At 49.5% G+C, this 24580-nt stretch overlaps 10 protein-coding genes across 10 annotated transcripts, besides 4 other annotated features; all 10 read left to right on the top strand.

Moving 5' to 3' along the window:
• Nucleotides 1-90: 90 nt before the first annotated feature.
• On the top strand, nt 91-3093 carry Tb10.70.6940 (hypothetical protein, conserved; the record flags this gene model as incomplete). The annotated part of the gene is made up of 1 exon (XM_817280.1): nt 91-3093. The coding sequence occupies one exon, from the start codon at nt 91-93 to the stop codon at nt 3091-3093; it is 3003 nt and encodes a 1000-aa protein (XP_822373.1).
• Nucleotides 3094-3429: 336 nt separating this feature from the next.
• Tb10.70.6950 (epsilon tubulin) lies at nt 3430-4893 on the top strand (the record flags this gene model as incomplete). The annotated part of the gene is made up of 1 exon (XM_817279.1): nt 3430-4893. The coding sequence occupies one exon, from the start codon at nt 3430-3432 to the stop codon at nt 4891-4893; it is 1464 nt and encodes a 487-aa protein (XP_822372.1).
• Nucleotides 4894-5345: 452 nt separating this feature from the next.
• On the top strand, nt 5346-6170 carry Tb10.70.6960 (dynein arm light chain axonemal; the record flags this gene model as incomplete). The annotated part of the gene is made up of 1 exon (XM_817278.1): nt 5346-6170. The coding sequence occupies one exon, from the start codon at nt 5346-5348 to the stop codon at nt 6168-6170; it is 825 nt and encodes a 274-aa protein (XP_822371.1).
• A 627-nt stretch (nt 6171-6797) lies between these two features.
• On the top strand, nt 6798-8639 carry Tb10.70.6970 (hypothetical protein, conserved; the record flags this gene model as incomplete). Its single annotated transcript, XM_817277.1, has 1 exon — nt 6798-8639. One exon carries the CDS (start codon nt 6798-6800, stop codon nt 8637-8639), a length of 1842 nt encoding a protein of 613 aa, XP_822370.1.
• Nucleotides 6982-7017: a microsatellite.
• A 645-nt stretch (nt 8640-9284) lies between the features above and the next one.
• Nucleotides 9285-9331: a microsatellite.
• Nucleotides 9332-10014: 683 nt separating this feature from the next.
• Nucleotides 10015-10034: a microsatellite.
• An 817-nt stretch (nt 10035-10851) lies between these two features.
• Tb10.70.6990 (kinesin, putative) lies at nt 10852-16248 on the top strand (the record flags this gene model as incomplete). The annotated part of the gene is made up of 1 exon (XM_817276.1): nt 10852-16248. One exon carries the CDS (start codon nt 10852-10854, stop codon nt 16246-16248), a length of 5397 nt encoding a protein of 1798 aa, XP_822369.1.
• Nucleotides 16249-16356: 108 nt separating this feature from the next.
• Nucleotides 16357-16383: a microsatellite.
• Nucleotides 16384-17780: 1397 nt separating this feature from the next.
• On the top strand, nt 17781-18350 carry Tb10.70.7010 (60S ribosomal protein L9, putative; the record flags this gene model as incomplete). Its single annotated transcript, XM_817275.1, has 1 exon — nt 17781-18350. One exon carries the CDS (start codon nt 17781-17783, stop codon nt 18348-18350), a length of 570 nt encoding a protein of 189 aa, XP_822368.1.
• Nucleotides 18351-18811: 461 nt separating this feature from the next.
• Nucleotides 18812-19243, top strand: Tb10.70.7020 (40S ribosomal protein S23, putative; the record flags this gene model as incomplete). The annotated part of the gene is made up of 1 exon (XM_817274.1): nt 18812-19243. The coding sequence occupies one exon, from the start codon at nt 18812-18814 to the stop codon at nt 19241-19243; it is 432 nt and encodes a 143-aa protein (XP_822367.1).
• Nucleotides 19244-19623: 380 nt separating this feature from the next.
• On the top strand, nt 19624-20055 carry Tb10.70.7030 (40S ribosomal protein S23, putative; the record flags this gene model as incomplete). Its single annotated transcript, XM_817273.1, has 1 exon — nt 19624-20055. The coding sequence occupies one exon, from the start codon at nt 19624-19626 to the stop codon at nt 20053-20055; it is 432 nt and encodes a 143-aa protein (XP_822366.1).
• A 762-nt stretch (nt 20056-20817) lies between these two features.
• Nucleotides 20818-21723, top strand: Tb10.70.7040 (cell division protein kinase 2 homolog 1; the record flags this gene model as incomplete). The annotated part of the gene is made up of 1 exon (XM_817272.1): nt 20818-21723. One exon carries the CDS (start codon nt 20818-20820, stop codon nt 21721-21723), a length of 906 nt encoding a protein of 301 aa, XP_822365.1.
• Nucleotides 21724-22671: 948 nt separating this feature from the next.
• Tb10.70.7050 (t-complex protein 1 subunit delta) lies at nt 22672-24282 on the top strand (the record flags this gene model as incomplete). Its single annotated transcript, XM_817271.1, has 1 exon — nt 22672-24282. One exon carries the CDS (start codon nt 22672-22674, stop codon nt 24280-24282), a length of 1611 nt encoding a protein of 536 aa, XP_822364.1.
• Nucleotides 24283-24580: the final 298 nt, after the last annotated feature.

The following is a 24580-nucleotide window of genomic DNA, read 5'->3' as shown; positions in this document are numbered from 1 at the left end:
GCGGGAGCTGTGTAGTTTTAACGATCTAGTACTTTAATTAATATAGTGGCCGCTGTGTTTATTACAAGAAAGGTCTCGTAAACAATCAAGATGCTACCGATGGCATCCAACCCAACTGCCGATTTAACAACAAGCCCAGAGGCTACTGCTTCACTGAATGCATGCTTGGACATACTAGCGCACGTCAGAAAAGCTCAGGCAGACAGTGTATCAATTATTTCGGTTCTGCGCAACTGCGTAGTGGAGGGAGTTGGGTGCGGACCTGGTACCGCATGTAGTGGCGTGCAGCCTCTGAAATCTCCAACTTCAGTTGAGACGATCAACCGTACTTTGGTTCGCTTACGTGTAACGGAGGTTAAGCTTTCGGCCCTTCAACCGGAGCTATGGGAGTCAGCAAAAACTGCTGTGGTTCAGGTTCGCGCTCTTTTGCAGAGTAATTCGACAGTGCCCGCAGGTGCTGTTCGTTTCGGTGACATCAACATGAAACAACATGTTGACAAATTTGATCGCATATCGAAAACACTAGAGCAATGCGGCAGCCTTGCTCAACTTCAAAGGGAGGCTGTTCAATCCCTCTATGCGCAGTTGCGTAAGCTGGCCGCACAGTCACCCGCCGGTGTGCCGCGCTGCGGCTACCCACCCTTTAATATTTTAGACGCCGTTCAAACGGGGAAAGCGATTCCATGTGTAGAAGTGCGGCAAACTGATGCGGGTGAGGAAGTTGTGAGGTTTGTGCAACAGTTAGAGGACCTGATGTTAAACAAGCAGCAGGTTTTTGATTACTTAGAAGCAGCACTGAGGGATGCCTACGGGCATTTTCCCACTTCCGTTCCCACTCTTGATGGCCACTGCAGTCGTCAGTACGGGGATGGACTTAATATCTTTCCTTCGGATCAGTTTGTTTCCGTGTCGAGCGATAGTGCGGATGGGAATGACGCTGCCTCATGTACACAACCCGAGTTAGGATCCTGTGGTGGGACTCAGTGCGGCTCCAGTGAACATAGTGCCGCAGCAGGCTCTGGGGGAGGTGATGGGTGCTTCAATATCTACAGTGTTGTATCCACTGGGAGGCGTGATCAACATGCATCAAATGATCTTGACAGCTGCGCCACAGGAGAAAGTATGGGACAGCGTACTTCCACGGATATGAATAGAAACCGGTTGTGCTCACGGCGGCAAGAATATCCGAGTGGACAGGATGTAGACCATGTGATGGAAAATGCCTATCTCCGCTGCTTGTTGGAAGCAAAGGACCGTCTTATCACTGATCTTCAGGAAAGTATATTCGGCGCAGTCGACCCCTATATTTATAAGCGATCTGCTGGCACCATCACTGCCCCCCCTCCCCTTTCACCTCCTCATCAGTTCGGACCAGCAGCGCCCCCGGATGAAACACTGGTAGGTCGAAGTGGTGGCGACAGCTCAGGGGATGTTAATATCCGTGCTTGTGGTTTACCCCATACTATTGATGGCCAAGTTCTTCGCGATAAACTAGAGGAGGTAGTGGAAATTGGCTTCAACTTGCGCGCCGGTCTTATAGCACTAAGGGAGGAGGGACAGCGGTGGAGACATATTGCGCAAGGGTTTCAGGAAGAAAATGAACTGTGGCGGGAAGGGGGGACGATGGTCCGGAAGTTTCGCGGGACACAGGAACGACGCAGCGGCCTCTCAGGTCCTTCTATCGCTCACGAAGGTGGCCGGCGCGTCCTTACGAGTCGTGTGGAGGGAAAGGCAGAAGCAGGACTGGGGTCTCTTCCCCCTAAGTGCCCGAAGCGTTCAACCCTCAATGGAGTTGGCAGGAATTCTATTGGTGATGGCGCGAATGTCGTGAACCGCATGCCTCGAAGTGAGATCGTTACTTCTACATCAGCGGTTTCCGCCGTTGCAGACGGATCGCTGCCGGCAAGTGAACAGGCTGGTAACCCTCCATCCGCGTCTGTGACGGTGGGGAGCAAACCGTCTTGCGTGCGTGACAGTGGTGAGGGTGGGGGAGCACCACGGTCTGCAAAGGCTATGGTTGCTGTGGACAGTGTTGATGTGCGTAAGAAGATGCCGGCATCCGAGCGCGGCCCAACAAGCGGTCCCCTGCTGACACGACCACTGAAAGTTTCTGGAAATACAGCTGGAACTGGGCCCTGTCACTCTTCTCTCTCATCATTCGAGCGGACGAATTCGGGGCGGGCCCCGCAGTTTCAACTACCCTCCTTAGAGGACACGCCAGGGGGCAGCCTGAGCACGGGTGGGGTTGCTGGTACGGGGGACGCCGCAGCATACATTGAAAAAATACTTATAAGTGCCCAGAGTTGTTTGGTGAGTGTAGGCTGCTCGAATGGGGATGACATGAGCTCCCCGTACTCTGGAACTGATTCATTTGGTATTCCTCAATTTCATTGCAACTCGCCACAGGCCAGGCCCTCAACGCCGCCGTCCGAGACTACTTCCCCTGCTGGTTTGTACTGCGATTCTCCGCTGGAGGAGCCACTATTTAAAGAACCACGTCTTTCGGAAGGGGGTGATGGCATCGGAGTGAAGCCCGTTACAACTCTTAGTAATGGAGCTACCGCATGTGGCGTAACTGCCACCGTTGATACCGTTTGTAACTCAGACGATAATACGCTGGCGTCATCGTCGTTTTCGCCACCAAGCTTGCTCTTGGAGTTTCCATCCGAGTCGGCTTTACCACCAATGGAGGATGTTGATTGTTCTTCGGGTACTGAAGGTGTGTTACCTCAGTCGACTGTTCACCAGTCAATGTTGCGAGAGCTGCGTTCCCAGTTGTTGCTTTTGCAGTCAAAGCACGCCGGTGTCCTTAGGCAGAGGAAAATTTTGCGCCAGAATAGAGAACAGGTGGCGGCGTTGTTGCAGCGTCCGGATATTTCTAATGTGAAAACCACCACAGACAGTTCTAGCCTCATTTCAGGTGATATGAGGTATCAGGTCGAGAAATTACTGACCCGACTGGATGCTGCACAGGAGAGCGTCTGCAAGCGTGAGGTGGAACTTGAGAAGCGAGTAGAGGCAGTAAGACAGTATATATCATCGTTAAGGGAACGGAGCGTATCTTTCGTACAGGAGTTGCGTGCGAGCAGGTAAGCAGTCTAGGTGCCCTGAAGCAAAGAATGTGCGCGCCTGCTATGGTACCAGATAACGCGAAGCTCAAACAGTTTTTTGCTTATTCTCCTTTAAATTACTTTCCCACAAAGTGGTGCCTCGTCAGCACTCTCCCCAATCTTTCCTTTAATTTTTCCTTTCATTATGTTTTTGCGTTTTTGTGGTCTGTTTCTTTTTCATTTTTATATTCACATTTGTGTCCTTTTTTCTCTCCTTGCATACAGTCACCCATCAATCAAGCGGGAACTAGCACCGACGCAGATTTTGGGGCGCGATTAACAGTTCTCCAGATTACGTCTGCCCCGATATCAGGCCCTGATGCCCCGTGAGGTTGTTACAGTTCAAGTTGGCCAGTGCGGTAACCAGCTGGGACTTAAGTGGTGGGATGTGCTGTTGCAGGAACACAAAGCTAACCCACAGTTCACTGATGCTCGTGACGCACTATTTGATGTTAGTGGTAGCGCTCCCCTTGCAAGTGTCGGTGACAAGGCGTGCAGGGCCGGTTCTCTAAAAGCACGCTGTGTAGCTGTCGACATGGAGGAGGGTGTGTTACGGGCGATGCTCCGTGGTCCATTAGGGCATCTCTTTGATGCAACATTCTTTGTGTCGGATGTAAGTGGTGCCGGTAACAACTGGGCGGTGGGTCATATGGAGTACGGTGACAAGTACATTGACAGTATCACGGAGACTGTGCGGGAGCAGGTGGAGCGATGTGATAGCATACAATCCTTTTTAATAATGCATTCATTGAGCGGTGGAACTGGTGCGGGTCTTGGGACGCGTGTGCTTGGGATGCTAGAAGATGAGTTTCCTCACGTGTTTCGAATATGCCCTGTTGTGATGCCCTCAGCTATCGACGACGTGGTGACGGCCCCATACAACACTGCGTTTGCGGTCCGAGAGCTCATTGAGCACGCTGATGCTGTTCTGCCATTAGACAATGATGCACTTGCGCGGATGGCGGATTCGGCACTCGGACAAAAAACCATAGGCCAAGCGGCCGGTGAGCGTAAGGAACCGCAAACCACTTTGGGTGCACCAGCAGCGCGGGGTTACAGTGTCGCACAACCTACCCAAACCAAACTCCCCTACGACTCTATGAACGCACTTGTGGCACAGTTGCTCAGTAACTTAACGTGCGCCATGCGATTTCCCGGCCCACTAAATATGGATATCAACGAAATTACCACAAACCTAGTACCGTACCCGCGGCTGCTGTTTCTCACCTCCGCCATTGCCCCCCTAAGTGTGGCGCGCCACGCTGCCGCTTCTGCACCACGTTCTGTTGACACAATGATAGCAGCATGCCTCGACAAAAACCATCAGTTCGTTGACGTTTCTAACGGTTTATCCTCTGCGCTGACACATGAGGCGGGTACTTGCCTTGCCACAGCCATCGTAGCGCGAGGTCCGCAAATCACTGTGGGGGATCTTACGCGAAACATTCCCCGTATTCGTGAAAGGCAGAAGCTTGTGTACTGGAATGAGGACGGCTGCAAGACAGCCTTATGTAGCGTCAGCCCACTTGGTCATCGGAACTCGGTGCTGATGCTTGCAAACCACTGTTCAATAGCACAAAAACTACAGTCGGCACACGAACGATTTATGAGGCTTTACTCAGTGCGCTCGCATGTACATCACTACGAACCTTATCTTGAGCAAGCGTACTTTGATGACACATGTGATACGGTATTAACTGTCGTGGACGATTACAACTATCTTAACACTGTGCAAATGCCGGCGGATGTGCCACGTAGCATGCGTGACCTTGTTTACTTTTGATTGCGTAAGCACACTACTCCACACTGTGCTTACGCAATCAAAAGTAAAGTAATGAATAAATAAAGAAGCCTATAGAAGACGTATAGAAAAGTATGCGCTAATGTGACTCGCGCCCACGCGGACGTTTGTATGCTAGGCAATGCCCAAGTTTAGTTTGGAGCGTTGAAGGAACTTACATAAACTGCCCTTTCCTTCGTTGTATAACACCGGCCTGCAAGCGCATACAAAATTCCCCCAACGAAATTTATTTCCGTAACTAGCTATGGCTTCTTTCTCACTTCCTTCTTTGAAACACTTTCCCTTTTCATCCGATAACCATACATTACTGCGCACCCTGCGGTTTTGTGAAGAGGTTTTTAGTGGACTTCAATCAGACACTTCCATTAAAAAAAGAAAGAAAGAGCGACACGGAAGGCGCATAGGAGAAGTGGAGCATTTACCGAAATTACCAGATGCAACCTTACGGGATGTCAACTAGCAGGACGAACAGGCGACCATTGGTCGCTTCCCGTGGTGGTCCAAATGCCCCCCAACGCAATTATGCGATGGTCACTGGTCCCGTTGACCCTAGCACATCACTTATTCGCTATGAGCTTCCATTTTCACCAGCTGATCCAAAACGTTCCGTTAAGCTCCGCCGTCGTTTCGGCGAGCCCATAGAAGAGAGCGTGGTGGATCCCAACGTGCGTGTGGTGCTGGACTCTTTCATTCCCCCACGGGCTTGGTATGATGACGATGGGGTGTTGTGGGTCCAGCACGCGAGCCCGAAGCCCGCCTCCCGTACTGACACTGTCGAAACACACGAGAAACTGAGGCGTCGATTGCGGGAGACGGGTGCGAAGCGCACGGGCATCTGTCCTATTCGATCTCTTCTACTAGCCGAGTGTTTCCTCGAAGTGATACGACAGGTGACTGTCGAGTGCTGGGAACGTGGTTTAGTGCTCCTAAAGATTCACGCGGAAAGAGTGGCGGCGCAAACGGCACACCGCGAGTTGTTCGAGTCGCGCGTCGGGTATGCGTTTCGTTTGGCACTGAAGGGTGAGAAGGATACAAGCCGTGTCCAGCAGGATTTGGGGAAGTTGAAGAAACGCATGGAAGAACTTGCGGAGGAGGAAAAGACGCTGCGGCAGCAGTGTGACGAGGCATCGGCGAGGGGTGAGGAAGAAATGCTTATTGTGGGGAAACAGCACAGCGATGAGGTGGCAGCAATCAAGAAGGAAGGCATACTGAAGCGCAATCAGCTAGAGCACATGATTTCGATGCCTTCAACTCCGTAAGTCTCCATACATAAGTGAGCTTTGTCGCTTAGAGTATAATTCGTTCCTTCTCCGTCCTTTGGTGTGCTGGGGAAGTGTTTGAGTCCCCTGTTAGATGCGACGAGGAGCCAAACAAATTTGGCTGGTGTTCGGTAGGACGCCGTTTTATGTATACTACTTGATGGGAAAGGAAGCTAGGGAGAACGGAAAGTCAAGCCGACGGATCAGTTTTGGCGGGGGAGGGGGAAGTTCTGGAAGGGAAGAAAATTAGGCAAGGAGCCGCTTATTGTTTCTCTGAACTGGCACATAGGAAATGCATGAGGGCGTTGACGCAAGGTACTAGTTCCTGTTCATCGATCCCTTAATACCTTATCTTCGTGCTTACCGTTTCTTTGGTCTTCCGTGTGGAAGTGCTTGTGTTTGACGTTTGGTGCCGTTCCGAAGAACATAAGCTTTTTGTTGTTGTCACTACTCGTGCTCTTTTTGGCCAACACGTTTGCTGTTTCTTATTTGTTTACCTTCAAATTTATTAACACGTCTCTTGGGTATACCCTACACAGAAGGGTTTTCGTACCAACGTGCGTGCCGTAAACGTGCTTAGGTCACAATTTCAGCATTTGGCTACATAGAGAGGAGGTCGTTTCTAGAATGCTTTTTGCCCAGCGCAAAAGGAGGCAGAGAATAGCTGGGAAAATTGGTCACGATGACAGCGAATATGAGATCGATCATCATCACAATATAGGAATTCTGCCACAAGGTCAGCCCCGCAACACCCCACGGGCGTACAATGGGGGTCCACCGGCCACTCCTCGTCGGCAACCGCATTATGTCGAGCAGCAACAACAGCAACCGTGGCAGCAGCAGCAACCAAGCGCCCTAATGGAGCGATTCGATGTTAATTTTACACCACTACAAGTGAATGGCAACGCTCTGGGTAATAACTATCGTGGTGGTTTAGTTTCGAACTTCGGCCAAGCTCTTCCTCCGCTTCCCCCTCCTCCTGTGCAGCCTGCGGCGGCGTGGGCGCCTCTTCCACCAGTGGTTAACAAAAACCCATTGTGGTTCAAACCTATGTTGGGAGCGTGCGCGCCTGTTAGCCACCCACTGATCGCACCCGGTGTCAACGCGTGTTATCACCAGTCCCCGCCGCAATACTTGTACAATTGCGCCCCCGCCGCACCCAACAACTTACCACCACTGCAACTCCCCCCAGTAAATGCAGGGACGCCACGCGCCGAGACGCCGCTCCCGTATATTAACAACCCTATTGGGCGCTCATGCAGTCGTGGTGACTTCCATCGTCCGCGGTCTGCGGCTGTTGGAACATTACCTAATCTCAACGCTTTTGAGGATTCTGCGGAAGCTAAGCGCGCGGCTCGTCAACGGGCCATTGAGTTTCAACAGGAAAACGCACGACTATGTGAGGAACGCAGGCGCCAGCAGCAGTTGGAGCGGCAGTTGCAAATGGAGGAAGAGAGACGGAGGGAGGACGCCGCTCGTGCGGAGCGACTACGTCTCGGTCAAAAGGAGCAGTCAGAGATGGAGCGGGAGCATTCTGAGGCGGCAGGCCGGGTGAAAAAAGGTCGCGGTGGGGGGCGGTCGAATTGGACAAGTGACGAACAGCTGCGTGAAGACCTGATGAGACAAATCAACGATAAAAAGCAACGTCAAGAGGACGAGAGGAGGGCAGCAGAATTAGAAATGCAGAAAGAGAAGGAAAACAATAAAAACAGTGTGTATAGTAACTTTTATAGTGACAACGGAACGGACCATTTACGAGGGGGGCGCGGTGGGTCACCTGAACCCCTGGAACATACTGCCCCAGGCGCTGAACCCTTGGGCAATGGCGCGGCCGCCGGAAATGACCCAGTCACTAATATGGCCATACCCGCGGGGCAACTTCCAGGTGGGAACCCACATACCCTGCCTCAATCGTATCTTCCCTTTGCCCCGCATCCACTTGGTACCCCGAGGCCCTTCCCTGCGTTTCAGTTGGACCCTATACTTCCGCTTCAGCGACCAGGTGTAGTAGCGGGGATGGCTAGTGCGGCGTCGGTGCCAGCTGCGGGCAATGACTACATTACCCCGCATCTGCCGCCGTTTCCTTCCATTGAAATATCAACACCGCGCGACCGCGCGCCCACCCGCGAAGCAGAGCGTGTAGAGTCTCACTTGCGTGATATGATTAACGAACATGAAAGCATCACGCGCATGTTAGAATCGGAGGTTCCCACTAAACCGAGTGAGATTCCGTTGTATCGCCCGCAACCAATTGCACACACGAAAGTTTCTTTCACTTCTCCCACCGTCGACAATTTGCGGTGGAACCCGTGCGGGACGCCGCCAGCAGCGGCGGGGACGGGGACGGGAACGGCTAGCGCCCCGGCTTTTGCAATGGGTTACGCCGCAGCATGCGGAGGTGGCAGCGACGAGCTCTCCGCTGAGCCCTCAACATTTGTTGGAGCACAACTCGCCGGTAACAATGCATAGGACAGTTGACGCTGGAGGTTTGTTTGTGGGTGTCATAAGGTTCTATATATATATATATATAGATAGAACTGATGCGACAACCGATATCATATAGAAGGTGTAATCTTTGTTCCCAGGTGCGTGTTGATGCTTCATCCTCTGTTTTTGTGCTCATCATTCTTTGGGAAATTTCTTGCGACCAACCCCGTTTTTCTTACTGTTGGTATTTCCCTCCTTCAAGTACTAATATTATTATTACTAAATTTCTCTTTTTTAGCATGTAACGTAATACAGTAAAAGAGTGATGGGCATATATGGTTCCTGTGCGGCGCTGCACGATATGTCATTTCTTTTTGTTATCATTTACAACTCATTACGATTATGAAGGAGTAGAGTAATGATATGCCGATGCGGTGGTAGCAGTTGTTTACGCGGCGCTTATTCAGTTTTCATTTTTCTTATGTTTCTCGTAGAGTAGAAGGCTAACGGAAGGAATGCAAGGAGGGGAAGGGGGGAGATGCAAATCAAGTCGACAGATGAAATAGTAAACCTAATCTATTTTTTTTTTCTAAGCTCTGAAGAAACCATCTGTCCGAAGAGAGTAGATAGGACAGGTACACATGTTCATTCATATTCACGACTATATGCGAAGAGACAAATATAAATTATATATATATATATATTACATACATAACATATATATATGTGTGTATGTGTGCGGGAAAGTTTATACTGTTTCTTACAGCGGAACATGGCAATCTCGCACCAACACACATTTTAAACCAGTACTATGATCGTCATTTTCTTTACGCCTTTTATATTAAGCAAGGGGAAGGTGTGATTTATTTGGTTAGCGTAATAGATTGAAAGGGATGCTGAAGCTCCTGCAAACACTCGGGTAGGAGGGTGTACCACCGTGTCTGTCCTTCTTCCTGTTTCTCTCCTCTCCCTATTTATGATTGCTGCCTAACCTGACCATTACAGTGCCACTTTTTTGATGTTGCGTCGAGTCCGCAGGCGCAAAAATTTTTTCTTTCCCCTTTTGAAAAAAAAATGAATGTTCTTCTCATGCGTGTACGTGTTTATTTTCCTACTTTTTTGTTGTGGTTATTGATTCTTCCTCTTTGGTACTTCTGTTTCGGTCACTACCCTCATTACCATTATATTTACTTCTGTTGTTAGCGTTCCTACCACGATTTATGTTGCCGACGATGTGCTTACGTGACTTCGCTTTGCCTCTTCACTCGCAGGTCTGTCCGTGTCTCCATCGCTCTCCAAACCGTAGCATTTTCTCACCTTTTTGTTCTTTTTCCAACTTTCTTGAGTTTGTGTGAATTCACGCCTTTGCCGCTGCGGATGGATGATACATCTGCAGCCATTTGCGTAGTGGACACAGTATATATATATATATATATACGACTCCCCTCCTACGGCAAACCAAGGAAAAAGAAAAAAAAACATATTGAGCACCTGTTCTGCTTTTATCAACCGTTGCTGCTGTCGTTGCTTTCCCTTGGATTCCTGAGCAGCATTCGTGACATAACCTAAAGTGCGAAGTTCGGCTCGCAAATCTATTTTTTTATTACTTTGGAGGTGCAAGGAAATAAAGGAAGGGAAAGCTCATCAAATTTGCGCTCAGTTGTCTGTCCGCTCGAAGTTTCGCTGAAGCAAAGTCACGCATTATCTTTGCTTCAGTAGTTTTGTGGAGTCCTGAAGCATCTCAACTCCCGTTTGTCTCAACTGTTTACTTTGTGTGTTGCTGTTGGACTGCGGTTGCTACGTAGGGTTTAAAAGAGAGAAGTGTGAGGGAGCAACGGCGCAAAAAGTAGTACTAAAGGCCCACTTTCATCGTGGTTGTGACGGCTCGCTGTGAGGTCTTTAGGTAGCGAGAAAACAGCAAGAGGGGGAAGTGTAAGAAAAAATACAGCAAGAAAAGGATTTACTTCCATCTATCGTTACTTATTAGCTTTAAAAGGTGGAACCGTTTGGTGCGTCAAAGTCATACGGGGACCAACGACCTGTGGAAACGAAGAAGAAAAGGAGGCTGCAATCAAAGTGTATCGTTGCTATCAGTTGCTTTTTTGTTGTTCTAGTACCGCTGCATCCACTCACGTTTCACGGCCTTGCATCGCCAGGAGCGGGGGAGAGGGAGCCATTAAATACCCAGTGAGTCGAGCCCACAAGCACATCCTGAGTTTGTAACTCCTGAGGGAGAGTCGAGAGGCTTCATATTATGGCAATCGAGTACCCAGACAACGGATATATTTATGTTTGTTTGCGCGTCCGCTCCGTCCCGACGCTATCGGAACTGGAACTGAGTTGCAGCAGCAGGAAATGCGGCGCAGGCAGGATGAGCCCCAGGCATCGACCCCCGCGAAGCACCACACGGGCATCGCAGCGCATTTGCGTTTCTACACTTGAGAATATTGTTGCCTTGCACGACCCAAAATCGCTGGACGATGCTGCGTGCGCGGTGCGTGATGCGCAGCATGTCGTTCAACTTCTTGTGGGCCGTTCACTGCGCACCGTGGGTAAACACTCCAAGCGTCGACCGTTAATGTCCACTGCAACGGCAAACTACTTCGAGTTTGACAACTGTCTTGCGTCGATGGACGCAGACTCCATGTTGCAAATGCCGATTGTTCGAAACAGCGACTTCATTCGCCCACCGGAATACGGATCGCAGGAGGATGTCTACCTTTCCACTGCCGTGCACGCTGTATCGGCAGCTGTGGAAGGCATCAACTCTTGTGTGTTTGCGTACGGCCAAACAGGCAGTGGTAAGACTTACACCCTTTTTGGAGATGCTGCCTATATTCAGCGGGACCCCGGTGTTGTCCCACGCACCATGGATGACTTGTTTATGCGCCTCGAGGCCATAAAGCGTAACTATGAAGAAAACACGGAGACGGATTATTCGTTCCGCGTACAACTGTCCTTCTTCGAGATCTACCAGAACGAGGCGTTTTGTCTCTTCTCCCGCAAGGGCCCGCTTCGTGTGACGTTCGTGCGAGACAGTAGCGGCAGAGAGGCGTTGGTTATACATGAACTACAAAGGCATTTTGTTACGGCGGCAGATAAGGCGATGCCGCTGGTGGAGTTGGGCTTTGGCAGGCGACAGACAGGGGAAACGGGAATGAATGCACACAGCAGCCGTAGCCATACTATACTTCAGTTGCACGTCACTCAATGGCGTACAGATAAGGTGACGAGGGAGACTGTGGAACTCAACGCACTGCTCAACATTGTTGACTTGGCGGGAAGTGAGCGACAGAAGACTGCGAAAACCGACGGGAAGAGTCGTGATGAAGGAATTGAGATCAACCAGTCCCTTACCACCCTCTCGCGTGTCATCAACGAAATTTCTCAAGGCTCTAAGTACGTGAACTATCGCGACTCGCTCCTCACGATGGTTCTGAGGGACTACCTGGGTGGAAACAGTAAAACCTTCATGATTGCCACGATATCCCCCGTTGCTTTCTGTTACCAGGAATCGTGTGCCACTATGCAGTATGCCAAGGGCGTGCGCAAGATACGCAATAGGCCAGTTGTGAACACAACCTTTCAAACTCGTAATAGTCTACTGGAGCTAAACGCGGCGCTGAAGCAGGAGAATGAAAAGCTGCGACAGCACGTTGAGAACCTCCTAAAAGTTGCTGGAAGCGGCCATTCCATTGATGGTCTTCTGTCTGAGAGTGATGCAAGGGACAGCGACAGTGGTGAGATTACCATTTGTGGGACTATTCCGCACAAAACATTGCGCTGCGGCGCTCCGATAAAGCGGTACGGTACTGTGAGTGAGGCTGTTTTTTCCACAGCTGATCACTGTGCTGTGCCACTAGTTGTCACGGTTCACAGGAAATATAAAAACTCCACGGGTATAGGTGTGGCAAATGTGGAGGGTAGCAGGATCGGTATCTCTTCACTGACAAGGAACGTTGTGCAGTTTCACCTTTCAGATCTCTTGAGCGGCGCTGAAGGTAGTGGACAACTTGTGGCGAGGCCAAAGATACCTCAACTGAAATGTTTGGAGACTAGCCATGGATTAGTGGAGTTTGAGAGGATGCCAAGTAACTCGTGTGAACGGCGCTACTGGGTTCGGTATGTCCCTCCCTGTAAAGAAGGCGATGAGGCTGTTCTTCACAAAAAAGTCGTTTGCCATATGAACGGCATTAAACACAGTGATGGTGACCAATGGAGCTTGACGCATGGTGATGTGTTTTGTGTTTACATTGACAGTGTTGGGGATGACTCTGAGAAGAGTTTCGTGACTTTCCATTACGTGGACGCTAACTGTCTTGCACGCCATGGTCGATATATGGAAAGTAACGACATGCCGGAGGACATTGCATCGCAGTTGGCGCCTGTTTCCGCACCGGGGTCCGCGGAGGAACAACTTTCGCAGCTGAAGCACAACAGAACAAATCTCCTTGAGGTGCTGCGGTGGCAAGCACAAAGCGTTGACTACCAGTGCCAGCTCATGGGTGTGCCGCTGTTGCGGCAGGGATCTGAAACGGTGAAGGAGAAAAGTGATGGTGGTAGCGATAGGCATAGCTGCTACACACCTAACAGCCGAGGTTTTGACGCTCATTATGACAACGAAACTTCACCTTTACCCCGTCCTATGCTGCCATACGGGGACCACATTCATACTCACATGCACTCTGTCAAACCTATGGATATGAGTACCGCAGCACATGCCTTCCAGCGTACCTCTAACTGGAAGTGCTGTAGTGTCGGCGCTGGTGCATTGGCAGAGAGTCAAAGGGATTGCTTGCGGGAGAGTGAAGTGTGTAGCTGGAGGTTTGCGAAGCGTAGCGTCGAATTCGGGGAAGTGGCGCGGTGTCTTGCTGAACTGGAGCGCAGTTCGTCCCTGTCGCAGCCTGTAACGGCAAATGTAGTAAACTCTCCGCCGATGGAATCAGGAATTATGGAGGATGGGAAGGGCATCAAATTCATCGGTTGCGGCGATGAAGCTGTGGTAAGGGTTGAGAAAGGAACTGACACTATTGTCCATATGCCATATCAAAAGGGGGGAGATGAATTTGACGGTGGAGAGCGAAAAGTAAAGGGGCTGCGAGAATCGAAGACATCGACACCCAGTGGTGCAGCTAATCCTTTGCGGAATGGGCCACACCCGCGTGAGGGTGCACGAACGAGCCCGCTCCCCGGAACAAGGATGTCTCTCGTGGGCGATTTTTGCTCCGAGTTAAATGCGGACACAGTAGTGGGCTACTCGGCGAATGCCAATATTTTTCATTTAACATCCGATGGTGTACGTGAGCGTGAGCTGTGGGTGCGCATCCGCTCACTCGAACGCTCTGTCGAAGATTTACGTGGACAGAAAAGCGTGCTGGAGAGTAAGTTGCGCATTGCTCAGGATGCGAACACGGAACTTGAACTCAGTGAAGCGCAGCTAAAGGACGAGTTGTCGCAGCTGACGAAGGAGTTCCTCGACTCCGCGGCGGATCACAGCAAACTGAAAGGGGAAATAAGTAATTTGGGAGCGATCCTACACAGCATGGAGGGGGCACTCATGGAGGTGAGTGTGGTGAGTGAGTTTGAGATGAATGAGCAATTCCCCATAATGGCGGAAAAGATTCTGATGCTTCGTGCTTTAACTCGCATGTGGAAGCGGCGGGCGATGGGGTCCGTCGCCCGTGGGACCTTCACAAGTGGGAGCAGAAGCAGCACCAACGTTAGTTTGACGAGCGGTGAGGGGCGGACAAGGGGTGTTGTGCAGGCTTCACGGGACGATCTCCACTTGGAACTCAGTGACACTCGGGCGCAGCAGTTTCTGAAGGAACATGTCCCCGACTTCCCTGCTAACACAAGCGTTGTTGAACACTCTGAGAAGGAAACTGCAGCAGAATCAGTGTTTGTAGTAGGGACCGTACTGGTTGGTTTGGAGAGAGAGAAAAACCAGCTTGTCACCGATGTCAACCGTGAGAGAGATGAAGGTGAACATTACAAGGGTCTTGTTTTCCGCGTTCAAGGTGATGTGAATGACTTGAAGATGAATGCAAAGAAGCGGGAGAGCCCCACTACCGAGAAAATGGCGGAACGAATGGCTGTTTCCAGTGTGAGAAGCAGGCAGTTAGTTGAGGCAGGAAGGAAGCGTGATGCATCAGACATGAACCTGTGGACTACTGACCAGGCCGACTCCAACATAAGGAAGAAATCACTTGACAACAAGGTGACACTTCTCCAGGAACAACGGATGTTGCTCAAGCAACAGCAGCGGGAATACGACAGGCGCGCTGCCTCCCTTGCTTGTAAAGTTGAGGAATTGCGTTACACATTGAGTTGCCTCCGAGAAAAGGTACAAGATAACGGCCCCAATGGCTTCAAAGATGCCAACGACTTGTATCAGCGTGTTGAAGAACTCATTAATGAGGCGATGAGCGGTTTTGGTGGCCAGGGTTGCCACTCCACCTCTCCGCCAGACTTCAAGTTTACTGGGGAAATGATCACACTTGTTCTCATGGGGTTACGCATTCTGCTGGATCGTTTAAAGGTGGAACTCTATGTTTTGAATCGTCAAAGCCTACATCGATTCGCTTTAATTGCACCTGCTGTGCATCTTCGCCCTGAAACTCAATTCCGTTATTACATGCACAAGCTGCGTGGGACGATCAGCGGAATTGCTCGGAAGCCCCAATGCGTTGGTGCGGATTGGACGGTGACTGAGGCTGACATCCTTTCGGGCCTCGTCAGCCACCGGCGCCGCCAAGCAGGGGATGCATTGTATGGATTACTCATTTGGTACGACCACTGGGACGTTGCAGCCAAGACGGATCATATCTGTTATGTGGAACTGATTCGTAATAGAGATCATGTCATGCAAATTGCCCGACTGGTACGGCAGGAAAGTCTCGTCAACACGAACGCCACATCGTGTCAGAACTTGCTACCGGATGAGAGACGAGCCTCAACCCTCGGTAAGGAAATCCCCAGAAGCGGCAAGAACATTGGTGCCACGGACATCACGGTGACGGCGAGTAGAAACATTCTTGGAAAACTCTCTGCTCGCGTAAAGAACAGCACATTGGGTAACGCGATGACTAAGTGGAAAAAGTGTCCACCGGGGTCAACTTCCTTTCGAGGCACGTCTGCATCCAGTACACTGCACTCACCATCCCAAGAAAGTGGACTAACGTTTCTGAGCTTGGCTCCAAATACCACCTTCACGCCACTTGACTTCCCCTCCAGAGAGCCCATGAGGTTGAGCAAGTCGGGGCACCTTCAAAAACAGAGTCAGTCAAATTCCGCTTCTGAGAAACCGTCAGGCTCCACCGTCGAGAAGTTTGGCAGGCGGTCTAGGATAATAGTGGTACCCGTTTCGGAGGCTGACATTACCGTTGCTGCCAGCACGGGACTGCCACGTCGCAGCCGCACCTTCAATTACGCTCGAAATTTGAGCACTGCATACTTTTCGGAGAGGGAGCTGCAGCCCCGTGCTTTGACGAAGGCGTGCACCCGATTCAGTCGATCAAAAACTTTCGCTGCGCTTGGTAACATGGCCCATGGCAAACCATGTCACCTGTCAAACATGGCGTCGAAGTCTTCCAGTGTATGTGAGGGGCGGAATGGAAAGAGCATGAGTTCCTGTAGTTTTTTGCCGGTGTAGGGGGAAAAGACGGAAATCGTTTCATAATTGGGCTGATAGTCTTTTCCCTTTTGCTTTTATTTTTTTGAGTTATTTGTTTTTTATTAAATTTAATCTCAATTTGTCTAGTATATATATATATATATATATATATATTGTTGTTGTTTTTTTCTTTAGTTCTATTCCTTGCTTTGCTTTTCCGTGGAACTGCACATATCATCCCTCGCTGGTTTTCCACTGGAAAATCCAAGAGGAAGACGTTACAGCGGTTGCGGGTGCCCGCCGCACATTTCGTTGTACAGCGAGTGGTGACATCTGTGATGTAGTCACTTTTTACGTCACGAAAAAAAGCTGACGATTGAGTGCATGATATTTGTAGTGACTACCGGGAAAAGTGTATAGCGGCAGGAGAATTAAAAAAAAAAAGCGTGGATGTATGTTAAGCGACATGCGGACCTTTGCGCAAGCTCAACTCTACGGCTGTCATTGTTTTGTTACTATCACTCTCGGTAAAAAAAAATTTAAGTGTTTAGGTTAATGTGTGTATGTGTTTGGGGAGCGGGGTTAGGAGAGGTCAATTGCTTCTCTGTTTGATCCTGGCATGACACACTGCTTCAAGTGTGTCGTTGCTCTTTCTTGCCTTTTTGTGGGGGTAAATAAATTTTATTCCTTTTTTTCCCTCTCAAATGTTGTTATTGTGGGGAGAAATATTTTTTGTGAGTTTGTCCCTCCCTGTTTCTTTATCATTCCGACTGCGATGTCCCGCGTTGCATCGTCTTGTTTTGACTTTTCTCACCTTTCTGGGATGCATCCGACCTTTTTTTTTTCTACTGGATATTCCTCTATTGTATTAATAATGCCATTAAAGGTTCGCTTTCCCTATCCCACGAGGAAAGGAAGGGAAAAAAGTGTGTGTGGGGGGGGGAGGGGAAAATCTTGAGATGGAAGTAACAATGCGTGGAGGAGCGAACCGAGTACACCTATCGAGCGAAGCGCTTTGGCAACTGTTACTTTCCTCCATATTTCTACTTCATAAGGTACTGCAGTAGTGTGTAGTTAAGGGTTGTAATGGTGTTATCGTTTTTTATTGCATTTTTAGATGTCACGCACGTGTGAAGGGGAAAACGAAAGGGGATGCATGGGTTGCTCTAGTTTATTCTTTTGATCAGTTCCATTTCTATATTTGTTCGCTTGTTTTCCTTATTATTATTTTTAAAAGCTCACTTCAGTTATTTTTGTGTGCTTTCCTTGTGAGCCACATATCTTCATGCCACTGCACAATCCTGTGATAACTGTCGACCTTTTGCCCACCTGCCAAGTACTGTACTTGCCACTTTTTATGCTTCTTTCTTTCCTCAAAAAAATTTTACCTCTTGGTACTGATAGTCAAAGCGTTGAGAGCTTGAGCCTCCCGTACTTTCCTCTCGTCAGAGAACCAGTTGGTCACGCTCACGTGGCCGCTACATACGACTGCGCGAATACTGAGCTGAGAAAGGATTCGTCCAAATCAGCCACTAAACAGCAGAAGATAAGAGGGAGGGGAAGACTGAGACATGAAGATCAAGTCGCACGACCAAATCACCTTCCCCGAAGATGTCACCGTCTCCGTAAAAGACCGCATCGTAACGGTGAAGGGGAAGCGTGGCACGCTCACAAAGGACTTGCGTCATCTACAGCTTGACTTCCGCGTAAACAAGAAGCTCCGTACCTTCACCGCAGTTCGTTGGTTTGGTAACAAGATCAATAACTCAACCATCAACACCGCTCTCTCGCACGTGCGCAACATGATCACGGGTGTTACAAAAGGCTTCCGCTTCAAAGTGCGCTTCGCATACGCTCACTTTCCCATTTCCGTGACGGTGGAAAACCAATTGGTGGAGATCCGTAACTTCCTTGGGGAGAAGCGTGTCCGCCGACAGGTGGTGGCAGACGATGTGAAGGTCTATCGTACAGATGCTGCACTTGTCAAGGATGAACTCGTGCTTGAGGGGAATGACTTGGAACAGGTGTCTCGTGAGGCTGCTGTGATGCATCAGCTCTGCCTAGTGAAGAAGAAGGATATCCGTAAGTTCTTGGACGGCATCTACGTGCAGACAAAGACCAACATCGAAGTTGATGAGTAGAGTTTGTCTCCTCTACTCTTTGGTTGTTGCTTTCTTGATGTCTGACGTCTTCAAGAGATGTGGTCTCTGTGTTGGTCCGTGCTATTGCTGCATTAGGGGTATGAGTTCGTTGGTGGGAGTTTAATGTGCATCATGCTTTGCCAATTAGCACGGTAACAGTTTTATTTCTTTTCGTCATTTCTTCTTTTTACCTCTTTTTTTCTGAAATTCATTTCTGCCCCGGTGGAGGAGTGAGGGACAAAAAGTGGTTTATATACACCAAACCGTGTAGCCATGCCACGGGCAGTTTCAGTTCCTCCTTGAAATGATTATGTGCTTGCTTTCCTTGTTCCTCTCACACATGTGTCTACCTCTGTTCTCCTCTCTCTTTTTTTTTTTGACTTTTTTCTTCTTAAACCTTTTTTCCAAACGCAAAAACTCACCTCTGCAGACGGGGAAACAATCTCTCGCAGAGGGACACCATGACGAAGACCAACGGACAGCACGCAGCTCGTAAGCTCGTCCGCCTGCGCCGTAAGAACCGCTGGGCAGACAAGGGTTGGAAGAAGTCCCACACATTTGTGGCACAGAAGGCCAACCCATTCGGTGGTTCATCGCATGCCAAGGGCATCGTGTTGGAGAAGATTGGCGTTGGAGCGAAACAACCCAACTCTGCCATTCGTAAGTGCGTTCGTGTGCAGCTGATCAAGAATGACAAGAAGATCATCGCTTTCGTTCCCAATGATGGTTGCCTGCACTTTATCGAGGAGAATGACGAGGTGCTGGTCTCTGGTTTCGGTCGTTCCGGTCACGCCGTTGGTGATATTCCCGGGGTGCGATTTAAGATCGTGAAGGTCTCCAGTGTCGGGTTGTACGCTTTGTACCGTCAGAAGAAGGAGAAGCCACGTAACTAGGAAAGTGCATCAATGGAATAACCCTGCAGGAAACTGTTTGGACGGTTCACTGTTCAACCACGGTGGTGTAGTGAAGAAGTTCTTGATGTCCTCCAGGGGTTTCATTTTTTGTTTTGTTTCCCTTGCGTAACTTTTTTTTTCGTTGATTTCGTCATTTAAGCTTGAATTTTCTTTTTTAATTCTTTACACTGCTTGATTGCAGCGTTGGTCAGCTGTCTTTTGCCACTTCCTTGTCCTGGTACCACACCGGGCCCGGTAGTGATGGGGTGGTCGCAAGGGATTTGTGGGCCCTGAGAAGTCCACGTGCTACCGTTCAGTAACGTACTGTATCTCCTTTCCGTTCGCCACTCATTCGCTTGCTGAAGGAAAAGTAGGACACCATGACGAAGACCAACGGACAGCACGCAGCTCGTAAGCTCGTCCGCCTGCGCCGTAAGAACCGCTGGGCAGACAAGGGTTGGAAGAAGTCCCACACATTTGTGGCACAGAAGGCCAACCCATTCGGTGGTTCATCGCATGCCAAGGGCATCGTGTTGGAGAAGATTGGCGTTGGAGCGAAACAACCCAACTCTGCCATTCGTAAGTGCGTTCGTGTGCAGCTGATCAAGAATGACAAGAAGATCATCGCTTTCGTTCCCAATGATGGTTGCCTGCACTTTATCGAGGAGAATGACGAGGTGCTGGTCTCTGGTTTCGGTCGTTCCGGTCACGCCGTTGGTGATATTCCCGGGGTGCGATTTAAGATCGTGAAGGTCTCCAGTGTCGGGTTGTACGCTTTGTACCGTCAGAAGAAGGAGAAGCCACGTAACTAGGAAAGTGCATCAATGGAATAACCCTGCAGGAAACTGTGCGGGTGGTGTCGTGGATTTCTTATTTTTCCCCACTTTTTTTTTGCATGTCTTTTATTCTACTTTCATACCCAGGAACCTCTCTCCGTATGCGTCAGCCCACACGCGACTCTGTGTTGAGGGGCTGTCGTTGCGGTGCTCGTGATGAGGATCTGCAGCCAGTTTCTTCTCTTGGGATTGAATGCGGGGAAGGTATTCCAATGATGTTTGTTACTTTTCATTATTTTACGCAACTGTGTCCTCTGTCTCTATCTCTTCTTCGTTTTTGATCTTCTTGTGTGTTCGTAGCCCGTTTTTGCAGAGTCGTGTTCATTTACTAGTTGGGGTGCTTTTCCTTTTGTGTTGTTTTTTTTTTTTTTGAAAGGTTTCTTGTCGGTTGATACGGTTGCGGCTGTGCAGTGGGAAAGGGGGGGATTGACCACATTGTCGTTTGCCTCCTCAGGGTGCATTATCGGTTTAGGAGTGGCACCCTTTATTCAGGATTGCCACAATTCCGAGCGGACGGCCACCGTGAAATAAGTGCGGGTACGTCCCCCTATTTTTTTTTTTTCGTGGTTTAGCTTGAGGCGTTGTGGCCGCATATTTGGCCTTGTTTGTAATTTGCTGCGACAATATTTCACACTGAAGACTAACATCTGCGTAAGTCTGTGGGGTGGGGAATCAGAAAGGAGCAGTAGGGAGCTTGTTCGGTATAACAAGCAGAGAGAGTCTCAATAATTGGATAGAATGGGGAGTCGTTACGAGCGGCTTCAGAAGATTGGCGAGGGATCGTACGGTGTGGTGTTCAGAGCCCGTGATGTTACAACTGGGACTATCGTTGCGGTTAAGCGCATTCGCCTAGAAAAGGAGGAGGAAGGTGTTCCATGCACCGCTATTCGGGAGATCTCCATCCTGAAGGAGCTTCGTCACGAGAACATCGTGAGGTTGTTGGACGTTTGCCATAGCGAGAAACGACTCACGCTTGTGTTTGAGTGCATGGAGATGGATCTCAAGAAATACATGGACCACGTGGGCGGTGACTTGGACGCGGGCACCATCCAAGAGTTTATGCGCAGCCTTCTTAGCGGAGTCCGTTTTTGCCATGAAAGGAATGTGCTGCACCGTGATTTGAAACCACCTAACCTTTTAATATCGCGCGAAAAGGAGCTCAAACTGGCTGACTTTGGGCTGGGGCGCGCATTTGGTATTCCTGTTAAAAAGTTCACTCAGGAGGTGGTGACGTTGTGGTATCGCTCACCAGACGTGTTGTTAGGCTCCACGCAGTACGGCACACCTGTTGATATTTGGTCGGTTGGGTGCATCTTTGCTGAGATGGCCATTGGCGCTCCTCTCTTCACGGGGAAGAATGATGCGGATCAACTGCTACGAATATTTCAGTTCCTCGGTACTCCAAATAGACAAGTGTGGCCATCCATGGACACATATCCCAACTCTTCCAACATGCTGAGCAGACCGGAGTTTCAGCAAACCCTTGCAGCGACCTGTGAAGAGCAGTTTCAAACGAATCCCGCCTATGCGAAACTTGGCCCGCAGGGGATTGATCTTCTTCGTTGGCTGCTGAGGTATGAGCCAAGTGAACGATTAACCGCAGCTCAGGCATTGGAGCACCCATACTTTTCTGTCGAGTTCTAAAGGTGACCGACGGGTGAGTTGCCGACATATAGGTGTTTGTATTTGTATGTTCTTATGAGCGAGGGCTTTGGTGCTACTTAAGGGAATCTTTTCTTGCTTCCCACAGAATGGTGATTTGCCACGCGTGTGCTATCTATATGTAAATATATGTATGGGTGTAGGGTGTTGGTGATATGGTTGAGTCCGTATGGAGGAGGCGGAATAGGCGGGTGCTACAGATAGTGAATGGAGAGATATGTCGAGGGTTGGCTGACGCAGTGGTTCTCTTTTTTTTTCTTCTAATTTATCTTTTTTTTTTTGCCACAGCACCCCCCTCCGAAAAAAGAAAAGAAGAGAGGGGTGTGCAGGTGTGCTTGCAGACGTTTGTGAATGCTTCTACCCTTTGGAGGTGAGGCAGAAGAGTGGTGTCAAGTTGTGTACATAGACATTCGATGTTTTCTCCTTGACTTGTTTCTTTTTTTGTTTTTTCTGTTTCACAGAACAGAGCAATCCAATTTAATTTCGCCCATCCCGGGTGAGGGGAGTGTACTGGACAATGCATTTTGTTTTGATGCCCTGGTATGTGGGGATTTGTTTAAGCGTATTGGCTATAGCAGTCCCTCGGTTTTAGTGTCTTATGCGAAAAAAAAAAAGTCAGGTGCTGTGCTTGTGAAATGAATAGGGAAATGCATGCATATATTTGTTTCGCGGAGGTGCGGTGTGAAGATAAAGTCACTTATTTGTACCATTGGCATGGGCAATAGCGTTCCCTCTTTAATACTTCCCTGGTGTTTCTCGTTTCCTCTTCTTTACTTTTTTTCTTTTTGTTTGGCGCATGCGCGCGTGTATATGAAGATTATACAACTAAAAGGGAAATATTTGAAGGGAAACGAGAATAATTAGGATTTGTAAGTGCATACGTCGATACAAGCTAACGATAAAAAGAAAACAAAAAAGAAGACCCCCAAAATGTCTACCAAGAAGGCAAATGAAAACAAGAAAGACACAAACACACAAACTGATGTGCGTCTAAGTAACATCACCTCTGCCAAAGCTGTGGCGGATTGTATTCGCACTTCTCTCGGCCCTCGAGGCATGGATAAGATGATTATTGAACCTCGCGGTGAGGTAATCATCAGTAACGATGGTGCGACGATCCTTTCCAAACTGCAGGTAACTCACCCGTGTGCCAAGATGTTGGTGGAACTTTCCAAAGCACAGGATGTGGAGGCGGGAGACGGGACTACAAGTGTTGTAGTGCTCTGTGGCGCTCTGCTACGTGCTGTGGAGGAACTGCTGTTGAAGGGAATTCATCCGACGCAGATATCCGAGTGTTTCAACGAATGTGCTAAATTAGCTGAACAGGTGTTGGAAGGGATGAGCGTGAAAATTGACATCAACGACAGGGAGACGCTCATTAGGGCCGCCATCACGTCGCTAAACTCAAAAATCATTTCGCAGAATAGCGATTTGATAGCCCCAATGGCTGTGGATGCGGTGAGGCAAATAATGAGGGATAACGGCGACGTGGATTTGCGAGATGTGCGCATCGTGACGGCCCTCGGAGGGACAATCGACGAGTCGGTAATGCTTTCGAACGGTATGGTGTTCAAGCAGAAGGCGTCCCACGTCGCCGGTGGTCCAGTGCGCATTGCAAACGCCACAATAGCCCTTATTCAGTTTCAGCTTTCGCCACCCAAGACGGACATGGAGAGTACTGTTACTATCAGCGACTACAACCAGATGGATCGGGCGTTAAAGGAGGAACGAAAGTACCTTCTGAACCTTTGCAAACAGATTAAGGATGCAGGTGTAAATGTGCTGCTGGTGCAAAAATCCGTTCTTCGTGACGCTGTGACCGTGCAGAGTCTCGACTTCCTCGCCAAGATGAAGATCATGGTGGTAAAGGACGTTGAGCGCAGCGACATCGACTTTATTACCAAAACGATCGGGTGCCTCCCTGTGGCGAACATAGAGAACTTGAAGCCGGAGAAATTTGGCCATGCAGATCTTGTGGTAGAGGAAAACACCCCGAGCGGAAAGATTATCCGAATCACGGGGGTGCAGCCTCCGTCGGAGAAGATTAACCTGCAGCTCTTTGGAAAAACTGTTACTTTTTTCTTACGCGGAAGCAATAACCTGATGCTGGAGGAGGCTGAGCGTGCGCTACATGATTCGCTTTGTGTGATCCGTTCCATCGTGAAGAAGCGCGCCATTGTAGCTGGTGGTGCCGCTGGCGAAACTGAGGTGTGCCTTCAACTCAGCAAATACGCACGGGAGCGCGCTCAGGGTATGCAAACCTTTTGCATGCGTGCCTTCGCAGATGCTTTCGAGGTTGTCCCATACACACTAGCCGAAAATGCCGGCCTTCAGCCTATTTCTATCGTAACGGAGCTCCGCAATGCGCATGCCAGTGGAAACAAGAACGCTGGTGTTAACGTACGAAAAGGTTGTGTGACAGATATGGTGGAGGAGAATGTCGTGCAGCCGCTACTGGTGTCGACGTCGGCTGTCAGGCTCGCTGCGGAATGTGTGATGATGATCCTCAAGATCGACGACATCATCATGACACGGGCGTAAAAGGAGACGGAGAGAGGAGATAGATAAAGTGGTGAGTGCATTGGTGGAAAGGAACCGTGAGACGAGAGCGGAGAAGCGGGACAGCATGCCTGATATGATGCCGGTGGGAAATTCAAATTCTCATCGATGTCGGTGAACACTTTGTTGGCATGTGTATGCGGGTGCAACAAGCCTCTCGAGCAGCTCATAAGATCGGCCTGTAGGACAGTGTTGCCGCAACGAGAGAATGTGAAATATTTGTGTTTGCACATTTATTATATGCACGTGCAACGTTTTCATCCCTAGATGAGAGCTGACT

This window comes from Trypanosoma brucei, chromosome 10 (assembly GCF_000002445.2).
Source record: "Trypanosoma brucei brucei TREU927 chromosome 10, whole genome shotgun sequence".
Classification (NCBI taxonomy): domain Eukaryota; phylum Euglenozoa; class Kinetoplastea; order Trypanosomatida; family Trypanosomatidae; genus Trypanosoma; species Trypanosoma brucei.
This window is presented reverse-complemented; position numbering and strand designations above follow the sequence as displayed.